Source organism: Musa acuminata, chromosome BXJ3-2, assembly GCF_036884655.1.
Source record: "Musa acuminata AAA Group cultivar baxijiao chromosome BXJ3-2, Cavendish_Baxijiao_AAA, whole genome shotgun sequence".
Classification (NCBI taxonomy): Eukaryota; Viridiplantae; Streptophyta; class Magnoliopsida; order Zingiberales; family Musaceae; genus Musa; species Musa acuminata.
This window is the reverse complement of record NC_088350.1, coordinates 19,865,577-19,890,753: the sequence shown is the minus strand read 5'-3', so window position 1 is coordinate 19,890,753 and position 25,177 is coordinate 19,865,577. Positions and strand designations below refer to the sequence as shown.

General features: G+C 35.9%; 2 protein-coding genes across 2 annotated transcripts; one reads left to right on the top strand and one right to left on the bottom strand.

Annotated features, from left to right (window-relative positions):
* Positions 1-12,371: 12,371 nt before the first annotated feature.
* LOC135632047 (F-box only protein 6-like) lies at positions 12,372-19,357 on the top strand. Its single transcript, XM_065140349.1, has 2 exons — positions 12,372-12,556; positions 17,913-19,357. Exons 1-2 carry the CDS (start codon positions 12,456-12,458, stop codon positions 19,150-19,152), a joined length of 1,341 nt encoding a protein of 446 aa, XP_064996421.1. The 5' UTR covers positions 12,372-12,455; the 3' UTR covers positions 19,153-19,357.
* Positions 19,358-20,641: 1,284 nt separating this feature from the next.
* On the bottom strand, positions 20,642-24,372 carry LOC103972834 (protein NUCLEAR FUSION DEFECTIVE 4). Its single transcript, XM_009387208.3, has 4 exons — positions 24,057-24,372; positions 23,557-23,960; positions 22,035-22,972; positions 20,642-21,313 (listed from the first exon to the last, which is right to left on the bottom strand). The coding sequence occupies exons 2-4, from the start codon at positions 23,890-23,892 to the stop codon at positions 20,803-20,805; spliced, it is 1,785 nt and encodes a 594-aa protein (XP_009385483.2). The 5' UTR covers positions 23,893-23,960; positions 24,057-24,372; the 3' UTR covers positions 20,642-20,802.
* Between the last annotated feature and the right edge of the window lie 805 nt (positions 24,373-25,177).

The following is a 25,177-nucleotide window of genomic DNA, read 5'->3' as shown; positions in this document are numbered from 1 at the left end:
AAAAAAAGAAAGAAGGCAAAACTCAAATTAAAAAAATGCTTCCTCGATAAGGAAAACAAAAACCAAAACCAACAACTACATGGGGACAAGGATAGAATTTTACACTAGTTATCAAAGTGTTTTTTAAGGTCACATACATGATTTATTGTTTTTGCTTCGTTAATCTACGCCATTTATGAGTTTTGTGGTTTTGGAAATATTGGTGGAGGGATGGCCACCATATATATATATATACTTCCTTATGTTTTGTGAAAACCAGCTCTAAGAAAATGACATCTAATCCTCAATTATCCTCTTAGGAAAAGGGAGCCTCAAAGTGATATTCTTATATTGTCTTATTCTTATGATTTTATCATCTATGTGGATCTTTGTGGTTGAAGTCATCAAAGAAGCAAGAGTTGAAGAGAAAGATATCCACACTTTGGTTTCAAAGATAAAAAGTGCAAAAGAGATAAAGAAGGAGATTATGTTATCATGGTATCGTGATTAGAAAATTTTATAAAAATAAAGATAACAAATTTGTTCCTAAATGATGGATTCATTGACATTTCCTAATGGTTAGTATATTATTATATAGGTGATGGATTTCATATTTAAATCAATATTATCTGTCGTTTAATATAATATATATATTTTTATTTTTAAAATTTAAAATCTTTTTTCTAAATGATAATTATCCAATACATATTAGACATTGATCAAGCCTTGGATCAATAGTTCAATAATTAGACCAATAGAACAAGTGATCGGATTATAGATTTCATATAAAATTATACTTATATTATATATGAGAAATAAAAAAAATTAGGTAAAATATATTATATGATAATTACAAAATGTGGCTTTTATTTCAAAATGAGTTCAATACATTGTTGTGATAAAAAAAAGAAACAAAATAATTGTGAAATAAAATAAAACATCATGATAAAAATATAATAAAGAATAAAGAATAAAAATAAGAAAACAAGAGAGACGATAAAATTAGAATAAATGAGAAGATTAATGAGAGACAAAAATAGATAAGAGAGACTGATAAAGGGGATGGTAAGAGGGATCCAAGGATGTGTATTTTAAAAAATTATTAAAAGACTAAAATATCTTTAAAATATAAGTATTTATATTTAAGGATATTATAAATAATATTAATAAAAAAATATCTAATTGCCAATTGAACTAGCTAAGGGTCTGATTTCTATTTTGGTGGGATCAGATTGGTCAATCGTGATAATTATGATGTAAACTTCTATTTCTTTCTCTCCATAAGTGAAAAAGAATAAAAATAATATATTTTTTTATAAACATATTAAACATCAACTAATGATATAAACAACGAGTAACTTTAGAACTAAATAATGTGGTATATATATTATGTTAGTAATTACATATTGTAATTAAATATTATTGGTTAGGAGTTTATTGTTAGGATTTCTAGAGAGAAACTCTAGTGATCCTTAAGTCTCTCCCCACTCTCTCTTGGAGGTGCTGCTTTCCTCTCCTCTCATTCCATTATATCATCTTTTTTTATCCACTCTTCCCACGGTGCATCATCTTTACTATGCTTAAGAGTACATGCCCATTCTTAACCTATTTATTGAGCAAACATCTTTCGCAAAGTTAAAGGGGTTACAAATGAACAACCAAATCAAGCCATATAGAATCATCTCTCCAATATCTAAAGTCATTCTTCACTAAAGGTCCACTAAATATTGGTGGTCTCAGAATTACAAACTAATATCTATGAAAAATTTCTTAGTAAAATCCTTTTATTATAATTCCTAAAATCAACTTTGCCCAAAATTTAGGGTTTATCTTTGGTTTTCTCAATTATTTATATGGTCGATGGATTTTTTTTCTTTCCGTTTTATTCTATAAATCAAATTTTACTATGATCCTCCGAGGTTAATTATTTACTCTTCTTCCATAAAAATCTAATTTTCAACCTTTTTAGAAACTAATGATATAATCCCAATATAGCTTTAGTTACTAGGTTTTCCATTAGAATTAATGTGACCTAATTTTGTTGCCTAAATTGGTTTCTAAATAGATAAATCTCTAAAGGCCTATGAAATCACCTTATCTAGGATAACAGAAAAATATGCCCAAATTTGTGTTTTGTTAAATCAAAGTCTATTCCTCGAGGCATTTGGATTTAAGTAGGTTTTTCATTGTTCTTTCAATCGATTATATTTAAAAATCTTTCTAACATTTATGAGCTCCCTTCAACCTAGGCTTCTACAATGTCAATCTCTGATTCTAGGGTTCTCTCTTTGCATTTGAAGGAAGACAAATGACACTTGCACGACACTTTGGGTTCAAGTCCAAAGAAAATATAATTCTAAATTGACTAAACATAACCGAATGATGTTGGAGAAATGAAAAAAAGATTCATAATCTTGCTTCTCAATCTAACTTAACCAACCCAATCTTCCCATCCTAGCTCAACCGAAGACTTTGTTATTTGAGATGAAGTAGGATGGTAACTTAAGTTTCAATCTTATTTCGAGTCTTGGGCAATCAACTCATTTGCATCTAAAAATTACTTCTAATGTCTCCTCCTCACATCCTTTCCAACCAATATTAGTGAGCCAGGACCCTAATAAGATCTAGGCTAGCAATTTAATATCACTGATTCTAGTCGCTCTTGAACATGCCACGAGGTTTAATAATTGGACCTTAGAAGAAAACCCTAATCACCCCTCTTCTTTTTCTTGAGTCTTTCCAAAGTCTAAGTCTAGATCGAACATTCCTCTATCTAATCCATTGGCCCATTTGGAGTCCATGGGTACTCCACTTCCTCCTTAACCTCCTCTAATGAAAGCAAACTTTTAGTTCTCAGCATTATCTCCTGAAAAATAAATCTACTTAAAACATCCTCAAAGACATACGCCTAATGTTTTTATTTTCTTTGATGCACTGGTTGAGAAGATGACAACAACATTTCAAAAGATAGTTTATGAGGGCACTCTTGTTGACGATAATTTATTAAAAGGAAATCTTGAAGCAGAATGATCGACTCCTTTTGAGTCATCTAGCATAATCAGACGATAACCTATTCAGGGAAGTTAAACCATTTTCTTCTTACTCTTAAATATAAATAAATAATAACAAATCCAAGAAGGCCAACACCATGGACTCTTCACGGTCCAATGCATCCTGTAATAAGTTTTTAATATAATTTAGTTAACCTATGTATCTTTTATTATAAAACTGTAGAGGGGTGCTTAAAAAAGATTATAAAGAAGTTATCTTTAGCTTCCTTCAAAGTTATAGATTAAATTGTTTAATCCTTCTTAAAGCTTTATAGAAAGAAATTCTTAAAAAATTATTAAAAGAATAGAAAGAAATTGGTCAAGAAAATATTCAAATGGCACCAACAGAATTAAAACTTATATATCCCTTTGCTTCTTCTTAACCATTTGTGTTAGTAATTTTTATTTTTGCGAAAGACTTTGCAGAATGAATTTCTTACTATTGACTCCTTCTCTTAGTTTCATGATTTTGTTGTAGTGATCTTATTTATGTTGTTTCTCCTGATAGATAAAATTGGTGACCATCCATTTTCTCTTACTCTTTCTGTTTTGGACTTTAAAGATTTTTTTTTTCAATCAAGTTTATAAGATTTGAGTTTCAACATAAATCTTTTTACCTAATATAATAATCATTTTAGTAAGGACCAATTTGCTGCTTCCTTAAATCATGCTTTCAAGTTATGGTAAATGGATCTCTATATTTGATTATTGTGTTATGTCTCGGTATTCCTAAAACTTTTTTATATCATTTCCCATCTTAGTTAGTCAATGTTTGAGAATTATTTATTGGCAAATAAGGATATCAATTCCTTGGTTCTCAAATCATTTACAACTTCTATGGTTTGCATTCATCATTAGCTTACATCTCTTGGTCTTTCTCTTAGTCATTAGAAAAAGTATAACATTCATAATCTAGAGGACTCTTTAAGCATACTATATAACAATTAGCTAATTTAGAACTTAAGAATTCTTTCATTCCCCTTTCTGATTCTGAACTTAATCAACTTTATTGCTTTCATAACAAACTTATTGCTCTCAATATGCAACTTCACTTCAAATTATAGTCTTAGAGTAAAATTGAATGTATCAAGCAAGGCGACAAGAATACTAATTTTATCTACAAATAATAACCTATAGATACAAAAGAAATTATATCTCTCTATTAGCCAGTCAGAATGACTCCCTTGCTACTAAAACCAATGAGATAATCTCTTCCTTTGTTAATTGGTACTTATCTCTTTGAGCCTCTACCCATAACAATTCTTCTGATTGATCAATTTATCCTTCTCTCTCTAAACTACTATCAATAATCTTTCCCAATCTCTATTGTCCCTTCTCTCTCTCCAAGAGATTTAATCTATATTGAATCAAATGGGCTTGAGAAAGAGCCTAAGAAGGATTCAATGTTGAGTTTTATAAATATTATTAGAATATTCTCAAGTCTCCCCAATAATTTCTCATTATTTCTCATTATTTCACTCAACAGGCAACCAACCTGAGAGCTACGGAAGAACTCATAATATCTTTATTTAAAAAAAAAATGATCGATTAGAGGTTAAGGGTTTTAGACCTATTACCTTTTGTAATATGACCTATAAACTCTTATCTAGAGTACTAGCCAATCGATTAAAGCTATATTTCCAAGATTTAATTAGTCCAAAGTAATATACTATTTTACAAGGTTATACTATTTATGATAACTTCCTCATTGCTAATCAACTCATTCATACATTCTCTAAATCTAAAAGTAAATCCCCTCTTATCCTACTAAAACTAGATATAGAAAAAGAATTTGATTTCACCTCTTGAGAAGCAATAATATAAGCTCTTTATCGTATGAATTTTTCTTTAGATTATATCAAATGGACGGGCATATCTGCTCCTATTTTTTTTATATTTAATCAATGATAATAAGATAAGAGGTTTTTCCTATTACTCTACTCTTTCATTATTTCTCAACAAATCCATTCTTCCTTAATTTCTCATTATGGAGACCAAAATCTCGTCTCTACCTTTAATCTTAAGGGAATTTATATACCTCACTTAATATTTGCTGATAACATTCCAATCTCTTTTCGAGGAAACCCAAAATCTAGTTCAAATGTTCTTAAAGTACTTAAAACATTCTAGATGTTAATTTAATACCTTAAAGTTAATTTATCTAAACTAACATCTATTTTTCTAAACATGTCTCTCTTTCCTCCAAACATTTAATTTGTACTTCAACATATATTAGAGAAAGTAATTGACCTATAAAATATCTAGGTTCCAATTCCTCACTTAGTCGTCTTCCTCAAAATTATCAAAATATTATGGTTGATAAAACCGATTCAATAAGGGTCTAATTTTTTGAGCTATTAAAATGGTGCTTATTAATTTTATAATCAATTCAACCCCAACTCACTTCTTTTTAACCGTAATATTTTCGAATATCATACTTAATCATATAACCCGAACCTCTATAAGCTTCTTTTGAAATTATAATTCTTCTTCCTCGTTATAAACTTATTAGTTGGAATATCATTTCTAAATTCAAAGACTGTGGAGGCTTTGGAATTCGTGATCTTCTCACTAAACATACTCTTCTTATCTTAAATAAACCTAACACTCTTTGAGTTTGTATTCTTAGAATAAAATATGATGACTTACACACACTGAACATATCATTCCTAATCCTTCTCGATTGAGTGAGTTTAGTTAATTAACCATAAACATTAGGAGAGGATTTAGAAACATAGGCAATGATCTTAATATAATTATATAGTCTGATCTTTGGATTAATAGTATACCCATTAGTCATTGGCCTACACTCATGGGAGAGTTCAAAATTTTTTTTTCAGATTCAATGTTTTTTTCTACTAACAATTGGAATATTTTTCTCTTACTCGATTTTTTCACCCATCCTTTATTTATAGGATTCTTAGAATTTATGTATCCAGAAACTAGAGAGCTCACCAGAACATCCTGTCCTTCAACTTTCTGTAAAGTGGATGATCCTTTCAGTTCATCCAACCCTCTAACAGTGTTCTTTTAGTTAATATTATTTTTCTATTACAAAGAAAATTGACATACTGCAATTGTTGAATCCATTAAAATTTCCAAATGAATCTTGACACCATTTTATGATCTCTTCAACTTTCATATCAGACTTGCCTTGAATTTGACTCTTCTCATTCTTCATTTCAACTGCCCCTATTACTTGAAGCTGATCCAAATTTTGAATTATGCTTCATTATTAGTAATTTAAATTGAGTAAAATTCTCTCTCTTTCAGGTTCAGAAATGATTATAATTTAGCTCTATTTATTGATCATTTCTTGGCAAAAAAAGATAGCAATAACCATGTTCTTTAAATCTCATTCAACTTGCAAAAACAAAATAAGAAAAAAAAGGAAAAATTTAGTATTCTACATAATAATTTTTTTCAAATAGAATCAATTATTTTTTTAGGGAATTAGTTTTCTCAAGAAGATGATTTTATTACATTAAATAACATATAAATGTCTAAGGTCAAACCTCAAAGCCATCAATTATGTAATAATACACTAACCAATATAACATCACAGAGGTATAATAGTTGGAAGAAGAGATTTATACTTCATTCTTGACAATAATAGTTGTTCCATGTGTTGATTAGTGAGTGGATTACTTGCCACAAATGCTTTTTTTTTTTTTTTTGACATATGGGAACATAATGGCCAAACTATTGACTAAATTTGTTGACATATATATATATATATATATATATATATATATTCTTTTGATATTTGACATATCATTCAAGATCACATCAACTGAAACCATAGCCAAAAACAATACCATCTTCTACTTTTCACATGGGATAATGTGGTGTCTTTTTTTTTCTTCTCTTTTTGCAAGCTTTTCTATACTATATAAAAGTAAAAAAAAATCAAATTTATCATTTGCAGATTGTTATTTTATCATAAAAATTATCAAGTACCTTTTAACCCTCATGTTATAAAGTTGTTGTGCTTTTCGAATTAGATGAGCATCAATTTTAATCTTTTAAGTGATTATATCTTTTCATAAATATTTTAACAAATTATACATTAATATACAATAAATAACATCAATAGTTTCTCTATAAAAGTGTCATTCTTTTCTTCCCTTTTTAAAAAATGAGATATAGATTAGATTATTCCACTTTTTATTAAGATAAAAATGTAATATAGAAAAATCCATAGCTTTCAATTGCTTCAATCAAGCAAAAAACTATAGCAACAATATCATCTCTCTCTCTCTCTCTCTCTCTCTCTGGTAATAGGAATAAGATTCTCTGCAAAACAAAAGTATATAAGATTATTAAATTCTAAAAGACTTGTAAGCTTAAGTTATTTATAATACGAATTAAGACATATATATATATAGTCCGACTCTTTAATCATTTAGCAATATAAGATTAATCATTTTATAATATCTTAATCTATCTCATATATGAACTTTTCCAACATAAGTGACCCATTAAAGTCCCAATAGTCTGCCCAAAATTTGTCAATATTGATATTACTAATACCAAAATGGAGACTCCACCTGTAGTTATTTGAGAAGTTAGCTCTTTACCAAGATGGGGAAGCTTGAAAGTTAACCCTTCAAGGTTCACTAGTTTGATGTTATCTTCAAATCCTTTCTCCAATCAATGCCTACTAGTACTAAATGTTGTCACATTGATAATGCATAATCCACCTTCCATGCAACATCTTAGCCAAGAACATTTAATATCATCAAATTGTCATATGATAAATAGGATAGGAACCCATAACTTTACTTCATAAGAACAAGTGTTTTGCATTCCACATAGCAAGTTCCATGTGATTTCTCCCCCAACCTGGTTCCCTTCATCTTCTAGCGAGGAAGTCCAAGATATGTAAATGATTGATCATTATCCATTCCATCTCTCATTTGAGCATTTCCATTAACCAGTGTTGTACGTGCTCTTCAGTTCCTTATCTTCCTCTCTATCATCTGAAGAATATTGTTTGATGTGCCAATCTAATCTGACAAAAATTCAAAGCAAAGATCCCCTCCCTATATGATTTCCAATTCTCAGTGCAATCCAATTCCTGAGTATGGCAAGAACTAAACCTACCCATCCACATGCATCATTTAAGTAAGACCAAAAATCCTCCTCTCACATTTCCTTTGTCATTTAATTCGATTATATTGCATAGTCGATCTCATAAATAATAGTATATGAAGATTTTATTTGACATTCTTTTAATAATTTGTTTGAGAGCAACGCTATAATAAAACCTAATCCCACCATAAAAAAACTCATAGTAATATTTTATTTCTTCGACATTTATTATAAACATGACCCAATCTTCTCAACAATAGCAAGAAAGTCACTATTCTCTCTCTCTCTCTCTCTCAAACACAATATATGTGAATCACTTGAGATTGATATGCTGCATTGCTAGTTCACACAATCTGGTTATATTGGATCCAAGTTTAAACGACAATGTGACAATGTTGGGCCCAATTTGACAACGAGTTTTGATAGAATAAATACTTGAAAACAAATTGCTCAACTCGAGATAAGAAAATTCATGATAGATTATTAAGAATTGATCCATAGAATATCAAAAAATTTGTCATATATCATGACTATTATACATACGGGATAGCCTCATAAACCTTGTAAATGGAAAAAGATTGTTTCTTTCTTTGTGTACATGATATAGCGGACCTTTAAACCTTAAGCAAATTAAGAAGATCTATTGCATTCTAGAATAAGTTTATATATATATATATATATATATATATATATATATATATATATATATATATATATATATATATATTTATTATTTATGTTTAACATTTTTATATTATTAATTGGAAATTTTCAATGCTCACATTCTAACATAACATTTGACCAAATATGATTGTTTTTAGTCATTTAATTTGTGTCCATTAAGTAGTCATTACCTACTCATATTTTCTATTTTCATAATTATTTCTTGCTTTCCCATATTTTGGTCAGTAAGTGTTGTGTCATTGGAAACTTGCTGAGCCCGAATCATCAGAAAGAGTTCTAATATTATTATGAACCAATCAAAAAAAAATTAAGTCTGATTACGAATAAATTGAGCCTTCCAAATATCATTCGATAAATTTTCGATATATGTTGAGCACGAAAACACATGAAAGATATCGGTAAATACCTTGTTAATAATAAGGTAAGGTCATAATCAAATCTCCTATTATTAATTTATTTTTAATTATTAATTAAAAGGTCATGTGATCTAATCTTTTTATCTTTCTAACCTATCCTTGGCAAATAAGAAAATTAAGCACCCATCTTATTCCCAAAAAACCAAATCTCTTACCCTTGTGGATGCTCACTTAGCAATCACCTCCATTCATTCACAAAGGTAGCTGATTCAAACACAACAGAAATCAAAGACAAGGTTAATTTGATCTGAACCCTAACATGACCCAAAGACACGGGTTGGAGATGGCCATCAAGTGCCCAAGCACCAAAGCTCGGAAAGGTCAAGACCTCATGAGTGGATACATGGTTGGATTCAAGTAAAAAGCAGCAACACCACTCATTACAGTCACCCACCTTTCTTCTCCTTTTCCTCCCCATGCAGCCATCCCACATGATTGCTCACCCCTCCCTCATATCTTCTTGGGTTTCAGGCCAAGCTCATGATTAGTCCCCCCCCTCCTTTCCTCCTCACTCACTGTCCTCCACTACAATTATGACCAAAACCCTAATGATTGTTTCTCCTCCACCCACCATTTCCAAGATCACCTCACTCTACCACTAACTCACCTCTCTTTTTCTCTCTTTCACCCCAAATCATAATGTTCACCCTAAATTAGGTTTAGCATTTGGATGCTCCTTTACCATCCAAAAACTTGATTATATGTTTTTGAGGTTGATCGATGGAGTTGACAGCCATTTCACTGAAAGAATAAAGATATTAAAATTGTTAATTTATTATTGCTTGGCTTTTATAGTTGTAAGAATATCAAAGGCCTTTAGATATTTTATGTTTTAATATTATCTATATTTAGATTTTTTTATTAATGTTTTGTTAGTATTGGTTTTTTTTCCTATCCTTTTTTAACTTCTCACTATAAATTATGTGATCTCAAATTAGTATTTTTTTTCTATTATAATACATATAAATAATATATATCATTATATAGATCAAGAGAATAAGAGAAATCGATATTATATGTTTCTTAAATTCATGGACCAAGGATGAAGTGAGAAAAAGATATGATTTTTAAGTCATGAAAAAAGTCATCACATATATAAAGAATCTTAATATTTGAGGAGAGACAGACACATCCTACATCAAAATTTTATTACAGTGAATACATAATTCTCAAAAACCAAATTGGCTTTGGCTTATAAGTATTCTTCAGATCAACAACACAGGGTTGGGAACAATTTGGCACAGTAGATGGAGTGGAAGCTATTCCCCACCAAAAAAGAGGAGTCTTTTGTGTGAAGTTAACTTGGCAATTATCACCTGTCAAGACAAGATGGCAATTATTCTTGGCAACAATCATGGCATGAGGAATGTAATCATCAATTGGCATCAAAGATTTAGCTGACTAAAGAGCAGGAAAACACTGTGCATTGATCATGAGATGTCATGGTTAAAAGCATGGGGTATTAATAGGATGATAGAATGCTCTTCATCTGTCATTCTCTTCCTTGTCGAGGGTGTTTGCTTGCTTGGAATTCAAAATACTTATAAATCATAATTCTTTAGCTCTAAGTAATAATCAAAGGTGTATTTTTTTCTCAAAAAATAAAAATAAAATACATATTTAAGTAGTATCTAAATAAATAATCAAGCTCGTATTTAGTTAGTTAGAGTGAGATTAATGCCTATTCTATCGATTACTTGTATTAATTTTTCACACTAACGTCTACTTAACTCGTCAAATTAAGTTTATATGAGCATACGATCATCGATTTATTGGACCGATAAATAGATAGATTCGAATTCAAGTTATTATCTTCATTAATGATCGAACTCTAGCTAGCCATACTTATCTTGAAAGTATAGTCATGCGGTTAAGATAGGAAAGAAGGTACCAAAATAATGTTTAGATTAGAATTGAAGTATGATAGTAAATAGTGGGATTCAAATTCAAGAAGGGTAAGCTATTACCATTTTGTTGATGATGCGAGCGAGCTATACTTGTCCAACTTTGTCATGAAGCTAACTTGTTTCGAGTTTTGCCATCTTCTCCGTTGTACAATTCTTGAAGCAAAGGCATCGAAGTAGCATTGCTTTAGGAGTTGGTCATTATACCTAAGCTTGTGTGGTAGGATTCCTCCCCTCCCCCATGATTGTTCTCTTTTCCTTTCACAGAAAGGTTGTCATCGGATCATATCCTGTTCACTTCTTCTACACACCCATTACTTCCATGCGGTTGGCCAATCTATCATGTTGTGGAGGAAAGTAAGAGCTTGACAAGATCTGATTTGTCCTCGAGCAAAGACACAGCTTATCTCAAACCAGCCATGGCAGCAATTGCTTGCCTTTTGCCATGTTGAGGAGCTCTTACTTGGGGTGCTGAAAGCATCATCGCCCAGTGAGGTTTTCCTTCCCACGGGATGCTTGAGAAGCCAAGCCATCGCCCACATTCGGTGGAGTCGATTTGGGAGGAGGTGTGAGATCACACGCCGGTTGGACTTGATCGTATCGGTCAGTGGCTTGCATTTGTTGCCGATGGCCACCACCTTCCTATGCCATTCTTCCGCATCCTCATCTTTGGAATGTGTATGATTGGGGTCCAATTCATATTCTAATTTTGACTCGGAGTGGGTTACAAGTCAGAGATTAGGTCCCGATTTATCTTATCAGTCTACCATCACACTCTTTCCACTTCTTTCATTCATATATATGTATATATATCCCTTCTATAAGTCACCTAATGTCTAAAAATATATCGAAGAAACTCGATCACTTAATTCATATGCGAGAGAGAACATATGAACTCATACTGATTTGTAGTGGGAAGAAGAAGAACACTTACTTATTCAGCTTAAAACAAGAAGACACCCCATGCAACTTAATGCAATTAGATTGAGTAGGTAGAGTTGATAGCTGTTCATGGAAATGGATCGGATCTGACCCGATTGGATTTAATTGAGCTCCGATATGGGTTACAATTTGGTCCACGAATTGCAACGTGATTTGGACCGAAATGACCAAAATACGGTAAATATGGAGAAGAATGAAGGGTTAATTGGTAAGGAGGATGACGTGGGAAGGCAAGTGGGGGCGTAGAACTGTGACCTATTAGAGGAAGAAGAAGGGAGGGGAAGAGAAATGGAGGCGAGAGAAGGCGAGGCGGAGGCGTAGGGGGGCGGGGGCCGGGGCGGTGGCGGTGGTGGCAGCGGCAGCGGCGGCGGCGACGGAGGCGGGGGATGGATGGGGCGGCGGTGCTGAGGCAGCTCGTCGGCCAGATCCAAGAGCTCTGCGAGCTCTACGGCTCTCCCTCCCTCGACTATCCTCACCTCAACCCCAGGCAAATGCCTCCCTCCCCACTCCTCCTTTCTGCTCGTTCCTCCCTTATTTGATTTAGTTTCGGTCTTCGAATTCCCGATGATCGGGTGGAAACGCATGCTAAGTTTCGTCGACAATGAAACGGCTTTGAACTAGCAATCTGTCGATCTCTTGATCATGGAGACCTGAGAACACGTTGGGGTCCGGAAATCCTAGAAGATTTGAAGGATACGCGGGAAGTTTGCTGGCTATTATCTGTTCTTCTATTGTTGCTTGTGATTTTTGGGGGGATTCTAGTTTCCTAGTCTATCATGTCTCCACCCCCAAATTCCGTTCGCAGAGGAAGTACTTGATCGGCAGTTTAATCTGTCTTCGTTCTTTCTCTGCTTAATTTCCGACTTCTATGAAGTGTGGTGGTGGTCTTAGAAAGTCTTTCGCCGATAAAGATTGATATGTTGACTATAATCGTCTCAGCCAGACTCCACTTGGGGTAGATGATCTACAAATTGCTTTTTTGATCATTCTTTTCATCCTCCTCTTTCTTTTGTACTTCTAATTAATCCTGTTATTGCCAGAGGGGAGCCTGCTGTATCTCAGTCGACCACTATTTGAACCCAAAATATGATCTTCTAGATCGGCTACCTGGCTTGCTTTCTCCAAGAAACCGGCTTCTGTGAAAACGCAAGTCCTAGATCTTCTTTGCTTCTGGAGAAGTTTGTCCTAATGCCAACAATCATTAAGAAAACACGAGTCTTATGCCTCATGTGATGGGCCTTCTTGCTGAACTCTGATGTTTAACTAAGCAGATTATCATCTACTTCCTTTTGGCACCTCATGCGGCACCACAACCCCTGAACCTAATGATCGATTATCATGATTTTCAGTAGACAATGTGGTTGCATCTTTAAATAGATAGTAAAACTTTAGCATTCGAGCAACCAAATTGTGCGGTAAAGTGTATGATGTTTCTCCTTCCTCCTGCTGCTCCTGACTCATAATATGCAGACCATCTACTGGTGGTAGAAACGGTGAATTTCTTCCACTGAAGTTTGAAACCTTCTAGAGGATTTGAATTATTTTACCTAATCCAGTCTCCATCAGGTGCTTCTATGAGTCATTTCTTATCTTGATAGATTTTGATGCCATTCGTCTCAATGATTATATATTATCAAGCTGTTTTCAATTATCTTAGTTGCAAATGATGTTCATTATCTGGTTCTTGAAGTTTGATGTGCTTGTTTACTGTGGGATTTTTGTGTGCAGTATGATGTTGACCCCTTTCGGAGAAATGCAGTAGAGATATACATAAAACTATTCACCTAGTATTCTAATGGAACTTGTTTGCCTCATTCCTAGCAGTGTAGCTGCCATCCATTTATGTCCACAATTCACTCCACCTTTAGCTTCTGGAATTGATGAGATTGTCCTTTAGGAAAGCTGAGAACTTTATATCTCAAAGTGACAGAGCTTCCTCATATAAGGCATCTTCTCCAGATATGACACACAGAGAATCCTTTCTATATTCTGTTGGTGGAGAAGCATTGTATCTCCTTGAAAACTTTCCTGGCCTCGTAGTGCATCTTTTACAATTGGACTGCATTTGCATCCAAGTGTCCAGTATTCATGGCAGTTGAACATGGATATTTTCTTTTCGCTTGACAATCACATTGGCCTATATTTTAAGGGGAAAGAATTGGTCAAGTTGGCTAGCCTATTTGCGAAAACCACCTTTGATACAGAGCTAGCATTGTCTATGACAGAACTTGCTAATCTAGATTCAGTAGGTCTGAGGTAGAGATCAGTTTACCTTTAATTATGAGGTGTAAAGCAGGCTCCGCATAGAAAACTCTTTCCTTTTCTACTCTCATATCATTTGGAAAGTGTCGAGCAAAGTAATGGGTTTGATGTTGAAAACTTAAGTGTGCAAATGCTCCTCTAAATCACTAATGTTCAATCAACAACTCTTGAGATAGCTCTGATACTTGATCTTGTTTTAATATTCCACAGGTATCCTTGTTGAAGTAATAAATGTATCTAGTTGATCATGCAAGATGGCCCAAATCTAACCATGAGTGCCTTAGATATCCTAATTAGACTGTTAATTTGCTTAAGGTACCACCTGAACCAATACAATTTCATATTCTCAATATCAAAGATGGTGAGGGGAACCTTTGGATCTTCTATGCTTGCCGTACATTAGAAAAATTGCTCTACATACAAAGGTCAGCCTGTACTTTCCATAAAGGAAGGAACCTAACTAAAGGTGATCTTGCTATTTTATGATGATTTGGATACTACAGACATGGATAAACTGTAGAATAAATAATTGAAAACATTATCGTTCAGGGATGGTTTGTATATGTTACAAGGTTAGAGTAGCCCCTATCTATGCACATAGCCATATGGGTGGTAGGCAATAATTTTGATTCAATCGTGGGTCAACCATGGCATTAGAAACAAAATTTAGAGAAAACATGTAAAAGTATTTAATAAAAATATATGCTATTTGAAAGGTCAAAATTTATGGACGTTGATATAAGATTTTTTTTTTTACAAAGGATGTGTTTATTATGTAAAATATTTGTCTAAATTCTACTTTGAAATGCTTCTGGTATTACATTATAGCACAATAGATATTTATATCAATGAGTGGACTGGCACATTTTGGGCTGTCTGATCCAACCCAATTTATGATCAAAGAAAAAACAAAACTTAAAACACCAATTAGGGCTCACGAATGCTAGCCTTGTTCTTCAAGGGAGCATGGAATCAATGCTGTCGCCGCTGTCATTCGCCATTTCCATCTAATAATGCCACCACTGCCGTTGCCATCTGAAATCACCACCACTATCATTTGTTGTCACCTTCCTCCTCGGTGTGCTTCATCCTCCTCTTCTCCCTTTTTCCTACTCCATTACCATATCTTTTTCCTTCTTTTTCCTCCTTTTCCTCCACCGCCTCCACTTCTTCCTTTCTCTATCTTTTTCTTCCTTCTCCTCTACGTCCATTATGCCTTCCTCTTCGCCTTCTTTGTCTTCGAAACACTGGTACATATACTGGTACTGATTCGATCGCAATGTAATGGTCCGGCCAATGACCGTTATTGGTCTAGTATACGATATGACATTCCTTGATTTATATGTTTGAAATTTTATGAATACTCAATCATTGTATCCAATACAACAGATGACACGTAAGTGAAAGTATAATGATAAGTACGAACTATACAGATTCAACTTTGAGAGATTCAATCTTTTGACATGTGTAAATGGTTGACCTTATGGTTCAAATTGATATGATTGAACCATCTGGGTTAACAATTTTTGGGAAAAAAAATTTGATTTTTTATTATTGAGGTTGGCCCAAACTACATGGCCCATTTGCCTCTAGGCAGATACTGAACAATGGTCCATAACACAATTAGTTTAGAAATTAGAATAAATGGTGTTTTATGTAGCCTATGACAGTATTTAAGGGCTTTCTCCAGCAATTCCTTTCCTATCTGTGGGCAATACCACAATATGCCATTGTGGTATTGCCCACATAATATTTAAGGATTCATAAGCTGGCAAGTTAAGGCATTGGAATATTGGATTAATGTTGTCAGCTATGCCTAGCCATGGCCTTTACAATCATTGCACCTGATTGCAGTTGCACAGTTGAAGTTGCTTTAATTAGGCATCCTCTCTTGCCACTCTTGACAGCTCACCCTACTAGGAAATTGAAAAGAACTGATGAACTCTTTCTTCTTAAGGATCTAGAAGTTGTTGCAATAGCAGGATTTTTTTCTGTTATTCATTTTGGTTTTACCCGCATGATTAGCATGCAACTTGACATTCATTGACAGGTTTGCATTCATCTCTCCAAGTTGTCAAAATCTTGTGGCTGATCTGCAATACTTATCCCCCACATTGTTTAGTCTGATGGATGCAATGCTTGGCATGGATGTAATTGTATATTTTTGTAGGATCATCTTGTGAACCTGGTTCTGACACCTAACTATATGGAGCTACATTTCTCTCTAGGGCTTTTGTTCTTTGGGGGAAGAAAAATCTTCAGGGGTTCTATTCTAAAGGAAAATAATGACCTTTATCACCAAAAAATAAAAGATAAATAATCAAAAATCATTCTCAAGCTTACAGTGCTCTATATAGAGGCTGCTATTACCTGAATCCTGACTCCAATAGTCCAACAACAATTTATGATTAAAGTGCCCAAAAAACCAGCTGGTGCCCTCTTCTTCACCCTAACAGATCATTCCTTTTAGGGCTTTTGGTTAGTTTGATGGTCCCCTTGAATCAGATGCCTAGGAAACCAGGTGTTTCCCTTGGCAAGGCCAAGTAGCGTCAAGAACCCCTCACCAAGTCCAAGCAGGGGTTGCTGACCTTTTATCCAAATTAGGCAAGAGATCTCCAATCCTATTGGGTCTTTCACGTGGGCAAAGTGGCAGGTTGAGTAGCGAATAGGTCCCACGAACCTCATTGTAATACATATTGTTTCATATGTCAAATTCTAGTCTAGCACATTATTTCGTGGTGTTTAACTAGAATTATTTTCTAAACTGATTCCATTCCCAGATCAGATCTGACCAATATCTTCAATTTTGTTCATGTCATCCCTCTTTGAACCTGATGGTGATCTCAATTAAGATTTTGTCAAGTATGATGTGAATGTATTTGGAAGGCCATAATGAATTGTTAAGGTGGCCTGAGCCAATTTAGGTTAGAAGCATAAAAAATAAAAGAAGATCAAATGTATTTGGAAGATCAAAGAAAAATGAGAGAAACAATTGCATTTGGATTGTCCATTAACATTTGCCCTTAACTTAATGCAGGGAAATCTCTACATAGCTGATTTCATATATGGGAACAGTTAGCTTGATATTACAACTGTTGTTGGAATAAGTTCTGGAAGGGAATGTTGGTAAAGCTATATAGGCAGAGATCTTCTATGATAGCACAATTAATAATATAAGGTCATATAATAATATATTGTTTCCCATAGCATGATGCTTTAGATAAAGGGTTGTTTGCATTAATTATTTCATTTTATGCCTGGTCTGTTGCTTGTCTCAAGCATGATGCTTCGAAAATGACCATCATTACCTTAATTTAATGAAAGCAGGTTAGTTTAACTACACCAAGCAACTTCACTATGTTGGAATTTTTTTATCATTTTTTGAGTTGATCGAGAAATTGGCTATTTACTTCTGAATATTGTTGCATGTCACTAATTCAAGCCACCTTGCTTAATCTTTTTCCATTTCAAACTTCAATATGCTAGTATTATAGTGTTATTCTGTGATGTTTGCAGTATCAGTTAGTTGTCTTCAGAAACAAATAACTGATAGAATTTCTGTCAAAACTGGTTCTTATCAGGTGGTATATGGTAGAGTTGAACAATAACTCATTGGAATACGACTTCTGTGGTCTTATAATGGAGGATAATTCTGACCAAAAGATGGTTGAAGTTAACAAATCTCTGCCTTGCAAGAGATCTAGAAGAGAGAAGAACCCTGCAAAAGCACTTGCATTAATTTCAACTGACTTCATGGATCAGCAAATCTGGAAAGACTTTCCAGAGGATCTTTTTGAAGCTGTAATTGCTAGACTCCCTATAGATTCCTTCTTCCGTTTCCGGACTGTATGCAGAAAGTGGAACTCCTTGTTGACCTCACACAGCTTCTCCCAACACTTTGCGGAAGTTCCACGTTTGCACCCTTGGTTCTATACGGTGACTCCTGAAAACATAAGCAGTGCAGCAATGTATGACCCTTCTTCGAGAAAATGGCATCATTTCTCCATCCCATTTCTGCCTGCAAAGACGATAATTCTTCCAGTAGCCTCAGCTGGTGGTCTCATTTGTTTCTTGGATTTAGGACACAAAAACTTCTACGTTTGCAATCCTCTAACAAACTCATTCAAAGAACTTCCACCAAGGTCCTTCCGGGTCTGGTCACGAGTAGCTGTTGGGATGATACTAAATGGGACGAGTGCCAACAATGGGTACAAAATAGTGTGGCTTGGATGCAATGGAGATCATGAGATCTATGACTCACTTCAGAACAGCTGGACACGTAACGGAGCTTTTCCTTCGAGCATCAAGCTTCCCCTTTCTTTAAATTTTAGGTCACAAACTGTGTCCATTGGCAATAGTCTGTACTTTATGCATGCTGAACCAGATGGTATTTTGTCGTATGATGTGGCAAATGGTGCCTGGAAGCAATTCATTATCCCATCACCGTCGCATCTTACAGACTATACACTTGCAGAGTATGGGGGTCAGGTTATGCTTGTAGGGTTGGTGACCAAGAATGCTGTCACATGCATCTACATATGGGAGTTGCAAAAGATGACTCTCTTGTGGAAGGAGGTGGACAGAATGCCAAATATCTGGTGCTTAGAGCTGTATGGTAAGCACGTAAGGATGACATGCTTGGGCAATCGGGGGTTGCTTATGCTGTCTTTGAGGTCAAGGCGGATGAACCGTCTTGTTACGTATAATATGTCCAACAAGGAATGGCAGAGAGTACCAGAGTGTTTGCTCCCTCATGGCCGGAAGAGGCAGTCGATTGCATGTGGCACTGCATTTGATCCATGTCCCACTGCTTTTGCATGATTGCTTTCTCCTGCTTCTGAGAAGATACAAAGTTCTGCCTGTTAGTGCATCCGATGTCCTCAGTGATCATTTTCTGAATATCTTCTTTGCCTTGTTACATCACGAAGAATACCAAGCCTTCTATCACCTCTTTAGAGGTTGTGTAAACATTTCTCATTTCTGTTCTGGACCACGTCAAAATAACTAGCAGTCTTGTTATTTTGCATCCCTGTGCTGGTTCTTTTATCTGATTTCTTTCCAAAGAATAGGATGAGTTTACATGAATCACCTTAGATTTCTCTGTTGAAGGTGGCTAGTGTTTTGATTTCTTGTTCAGGCTTGGTTCAAAGTCCGTATTGTGGTCTGGTTGATATTGATGTCGAGTTCTCTGCTAAGGCTGTTCAGGCTTGTTTCGTGTGCAAATCAGCTAGCTCATGCTTGCTTGATTTGAAGGCTGAATTGCATATAGGGCTGATCTGAAACTGATCGGGTTGAGATCAGCTCAGTTTGGTTTTATAGACTTGTAGACTTGCCAGTTTATGGAATGCTAGGAGCATGTGACAAAATGAACTAGATATTGAAATTTCTCTTCTTACAGGTTACAGATGCAGAACACGTTATGCAACATGCAATGTCACATGGAAAACATGAAGATTTCAACATCACAAATGGTAGGTAACATAACATGACTCGTTTTACATTTTATGGTTTCAGATTCACCTTGAAGTTACTTGTTCCACTGCATCACTGCTCTACAATTTCCACCTTCATATACTGTACACACCAGGGAATCCCCTAATGCAGGTCAGGGATAGTGCTCTATTTGTGCTAGAATTGGAGTCTTAAAGAGGTACTGTGACTCGATGGTATTTGTTTCTATGCTAAAACACTAGTGGATTGTGTGTTTTTGTAAAGATTCATGAGTTAGAATGATAGCATTTTTAATATAGTTGTAAACAGCATTGGAGATGGTGCTTTCAAATGGTGTCATTGTAGTTATTTATTGGATTTTTGTGTTTGATGTATGAACTAAATGGTGTGTACCAAATGATGTATAAGCTAGTTTTGTACCAAATGAGAACTTGGCAAAATATTAAACTGTGTAGGTCTTGTTTCCTCACTCATCATCCACTTCACTTTATATGCCAAAGGAAACACTAGTTATGAGTCCAAATATTAACAGGTAAATAGTATAAACTATACAGTTCATTTAAGCCAATATGCAGATTGAATAGAGAGCGAGAGATTAAAGAGAAGAGGAATCATCCCAAAAGGTGAGCACTAGTATGATATTTCTGTAGATTCACACTTTATGCCATGTAGATAGATCCTTGGTATTTGGAGGCAAGGCGAATATTCATGTTATGTTACTTATCCAATGATGTCAGAGCCATGGTAAGATCATAGTTGTTATAGGATCAGCAGCAACTCATGTCCTTTGTATTCCTGACCATATTTTTTGGTTGAATCGTTTCTTGTTCCAGTGTAGATGGTTTGGAACATCAGAAGCTATGCACAAGCGTTTTACACAATACTTATTCACTTTTGCACAGAATAAATACATCAACATTCGATCGATACGATATGATACGACCGACAAATCGAAACTCAAGCAGTAGGCCACGACTACTTGGAAGCAGACACAACACTCCAGGAAAATGAATCAGGATCTCACGTACCATTTCCGTAGAGACTGGCATAGACGACCTTGGTCCTGTGCACAAGAATCATGCTCAAGATCACTGCGACGACACAGAGTCCCGACATCAACAAGGAAGAAAGGAAGAAGCATATGGCTCCTTCACACTGGAGTGTCTTCTCCTCACTGAAGCTTGCTGCATCGAGCATTCTTCCAAACAAGAAGGCTGACGAACTATGTCGATTTCGAGCTTGTTTCTCGGCTTCGTGATCATACATACCACTAACAATCAGACCAGAGAACACTAATGAACCTGCTGGATTTGCGACGGTGAGAAAATTGTACAGTGCTCCAAAGTTCTTCAAGCCAAACAGTTCAGAGGCAGCAGCTGGCACGATAGACCAGTGCGCACCATATCCGAGCCCAATGAGCAGAGTGCCGATGTACATTGCCCGTGGCCAAGCCATTGCAAAGCAAAAATGTCCGAGTGCCATCAGAACCTGAGCTACTGCCAGCGCTACAGGCCTCGGATACGCCCGATTCCTGATAAGATTATCCCAAAAATGGTGGAAGGATGTTCCATAGAGACATCATTAGTACAAAAACATGGAAGCATTTCTCTTCTATTTTGATCCTACTCCATTACCGTTTATAGGTAGTAAGTACTTCCTCTAATCCTCGTCTTTTGATGTAAACATATATTCCCTTATCTGCTGATTATATATATATATATATATATATACTCGTCACATATCCAACATGTGGTATGGTTTTACAACTTGATTATATCCCGCATTGTATTATTATATTTCTTGGCAATTATTTCCACCCAGAAAACTTTAGGGAGGAGATAACAGAATAATGATGATGCTTTATTTAGTAGCTCCATCTACTCGATGAACTGCTATTTGAAGGTCAAATTCACTCTAGGGAGAAGAATATTGCAATTGAAACCAAGAAAAGGAATTGCTTTTCATCACAAGCATAACCACAGACATACTAAGATGGATACTAGAAATAAAGAAAATGGGACATAAACGTAGCTAGTATCTTATAGTTATGGTTCATTCTTTCGAAAACAAGAATTGCTTATATGGTGCCTAAAGAGCAAGGATGTTTCATGACATTATTGATTTGGCTGTAGAATCGATGATAATATTGATTTCATGACATTAGCTAGCAGATAGAAGCAATATGAACTAATTATTTGCATGGAATGATGAGCTGTGCAGCAAAGGAACAAAACACAGTTGACATATAATACCTGACGATGATCTCAGAAACATAACCTCCACCGATACGTCCAAGAAAATTCCAAATGCTGATCATGGAGACAAAAATATGAGTGTCCTCATAACCCAAAGATTGGCTCATCTGACCCAAATTATCGATGACCGTCAGACCAGATCCTGATCCCAACAGCAGAGAGAAGAACAATAGCCAGAAATCTGCTTTGATTAGAGCTTGTAACAGCGTGAAGTCCTCTCCCCGACGTGGTCCTCTTTTCCTCCTGACTCTCACAGCTCCTTCGGCTGCAGCCTGAAACAGTCTTGCTTGCAACTGCGCAATTCTTTTCTGCCTCTCTAATTCAGGAAGCGAGTCGACTTCCTTAGGCTTCTCGTCTTCAACCTCACTCAGAATAACCTCAGCTTGTTCCTGGGATCCTACTCCTCCCCCTCCTCCTTTCGTATTCTCAGGTAAAAGACTCTCTCGAGTGGCTGCAGGGTCTTCGGAGGAACTCGACGTCAAGAGCACAGGTATTGCTATAGGGACTAAAAGAATAAGGATCAAAATGAGAGTAAACGTGGTGATCACAGTTCGGCTCAAGTCGATTAGATCTTCGAGGAGCATGACACCCAGCAGATAAGCAGCCAGAATCAAGCACACACTGTAGATGAAGCTAAAGCTGTAATCGTCAGAAGGCCTCACTTGTCTGTGACCCCCAACAGGTCTCACGATGAACATCAAGGCCATCACCACCATGGTCGGCCCAACTGCGACCATAAAAATGAGAGCTGCATGATTCGGGATGTGGATCATAGCATATAATTGAGTTAAAATAGCACCACTTAGACCGGCAAATCCCTTCAGGATGCCCACCACAGGTCCCCTGCTCTTAGGGAAGTTTTGCACACAAGAAACCAAGGCAGCAGTGTTGAAGTATGTCTCTCCATTGTTGCCAACAAAGATCAGAATGCACATCTGCACCAGACACACCAAAACCAACATAAATTTGGCACGCTAGATATCAACATAAAGAGCCAGATCGAAAAGAACACCTATTCCGATGATAAAGGCTAAATCACATTTCTTTTTGGAAGTTAAAAGAGAGTACGAGAAGCCTCGAGGGAAGAGCACTAGTACAACAAGGAGTGACATGCCAGAAAGAGTCAGCTGGCTGGCTGGCTGCAAGAGCAGCGATTCACAAATGACTCAGTTCAGATGTACTTGCAGAACTTAATCCTGCAGAGAAAATTCTCCAAATTTTCTTCGAATGAAGCAATTCAGACACAGTCCCCACGAGAGATCCTCTCAGAAGTCAGAACCCTTATAATATCATAACATGCCAGTGTGCCAAAAACTGTAAATTTCCACGCTTTTATTTACCAATTATAACATGTCAATCGATCAAAGAATTCAGTAGTTCCAATGTAAAAGAAGCAAAAAGAGGTCAACGCCGAAAAGAAAATTCAAAGTAGCAGTAAAACCGTGATTCTTCAAAGAAAGAAAGGAAAAAGAGCACGTTTTGCCGAGGAACATGAAGCCCGGGAAAAGGCTTGGCTTACCACCCAGAGTGGCAAAACCGGCACTTGTCGTGTCACGACGAGCCAAACCAATCCATAGCCGATCAAGTTCTGCAGCGCGCCGATGAGGAGAGCGGCCCAAAGGGGAAGGATTTCGCAGAGGGTGCCGGCGAGGAACCCGACGCTGTCGCCGAGGTCCTTGGCGACGCCGAGGCTAGCGATCTGGCGCTGGTTGTAGCCCATGGAACTCTTTATCACCGGCGAGATGCTGCCGAACAAGTAGCCGATCCCGGCCCAGGACTGCATCCACATTGCCGCCACAAACACCAACCATCTGTTGTGGAAGAAGGACTGCAGGTTTCCTTGGAGCCTGTCCATCGTTCCTCGCCTCGCTAGGTTGAGCAATCGAGTCAAAGGTGGGACCTTTACCCTTTTACCAACGGTGCCTGGTTCAGGAACAACGAGGGAAAGTGATCGAGTCGGGTTCTTTCTTCCTTTTTTGAGCTCAAGTGTGGATATTCTTCTCTTTCCTTCTTGATTACCTGGATTTGATAGCTTCGGAAGAGAAGAAATCCAAACTACAAGCCATGTAAAGATGCGATCTTTTGGCCTTTTCTGTGTGATTCTCAAGCAAAACACTGGGATCAAAGCTCCAAAACAGGAACTTTCTTCCTCTCTTATATTCTTCTCTCAGAAAAGGAGAAAGCTGGCAAGCTGGTGGTGAAGAAGCAGCGGCAATGAGATCTTATAGAATCTAGGAACCAAGAGAAGAGCCTCACAAATAGAAAGAGAGTTCTACTTCTCTTCTTCTTCTTCTTCCACGAAACAATTTTCTAGATTCGAAAAGGACTGTGTGTGAGGGAGACTGAGACACACAACTAAAACCCAGACGAACAACTATACCAAGACGCCAGATGTCTCCCTTAGATTCATGAAACGCGAAATGATTAGAGCTTTCAGCTTGTGAACATGACATTTCTGTCCTCCTCAAGAACTTGATGACACTCGGAAACAGTTCATTGAACAATGATTTCGTTTGTAGCTCAACGACCAGCGAGCGGCCACAGACAGTCTCCTCCTCGTTTTCTGGTCAGTTCAGCATCGTCTGGCGTGCAAGCTTCGCTCTAATTTAATCATAGAACTCATGTATTTAATCAATGATGGATGATAATTATTTTAAATTAGATGGCCTAATAAATCCTAAAAGCTCCTAATTTGTATTAGCCTCTAAAATTCGAAACCTACTCCGATATCATAAAAAAATAAAAAAGATAGATATTTTTACCGACCCTGATATTATGTAAATTTGGAATAGAAAAGATACGATAAAGAAGTACGATCCGAGAGGAAGGAGGAAGAAGAAGGGGAGCTCGCACTAGTAATGATAGTATGAATCTTATCAAAATAAATATAACTTTTTCTTTTATATATATATATATATATATCTACTAAAGAGTTTTCTTTAGTAGATTTAGATAGGACAATCGAGTTCGGATGCCTAAATAGTTGGGTTTAGATTCATACCGAATAATATATATTAATAGGAATGCTATCCATTTGTTGGTCCTATCCTTATCGGTATCTAATCCATGCTCAGCCAACACACCCTATGGATGTAGCAATCAAACAAGCGGACATGTAATGCGTATCACATCACATCCTC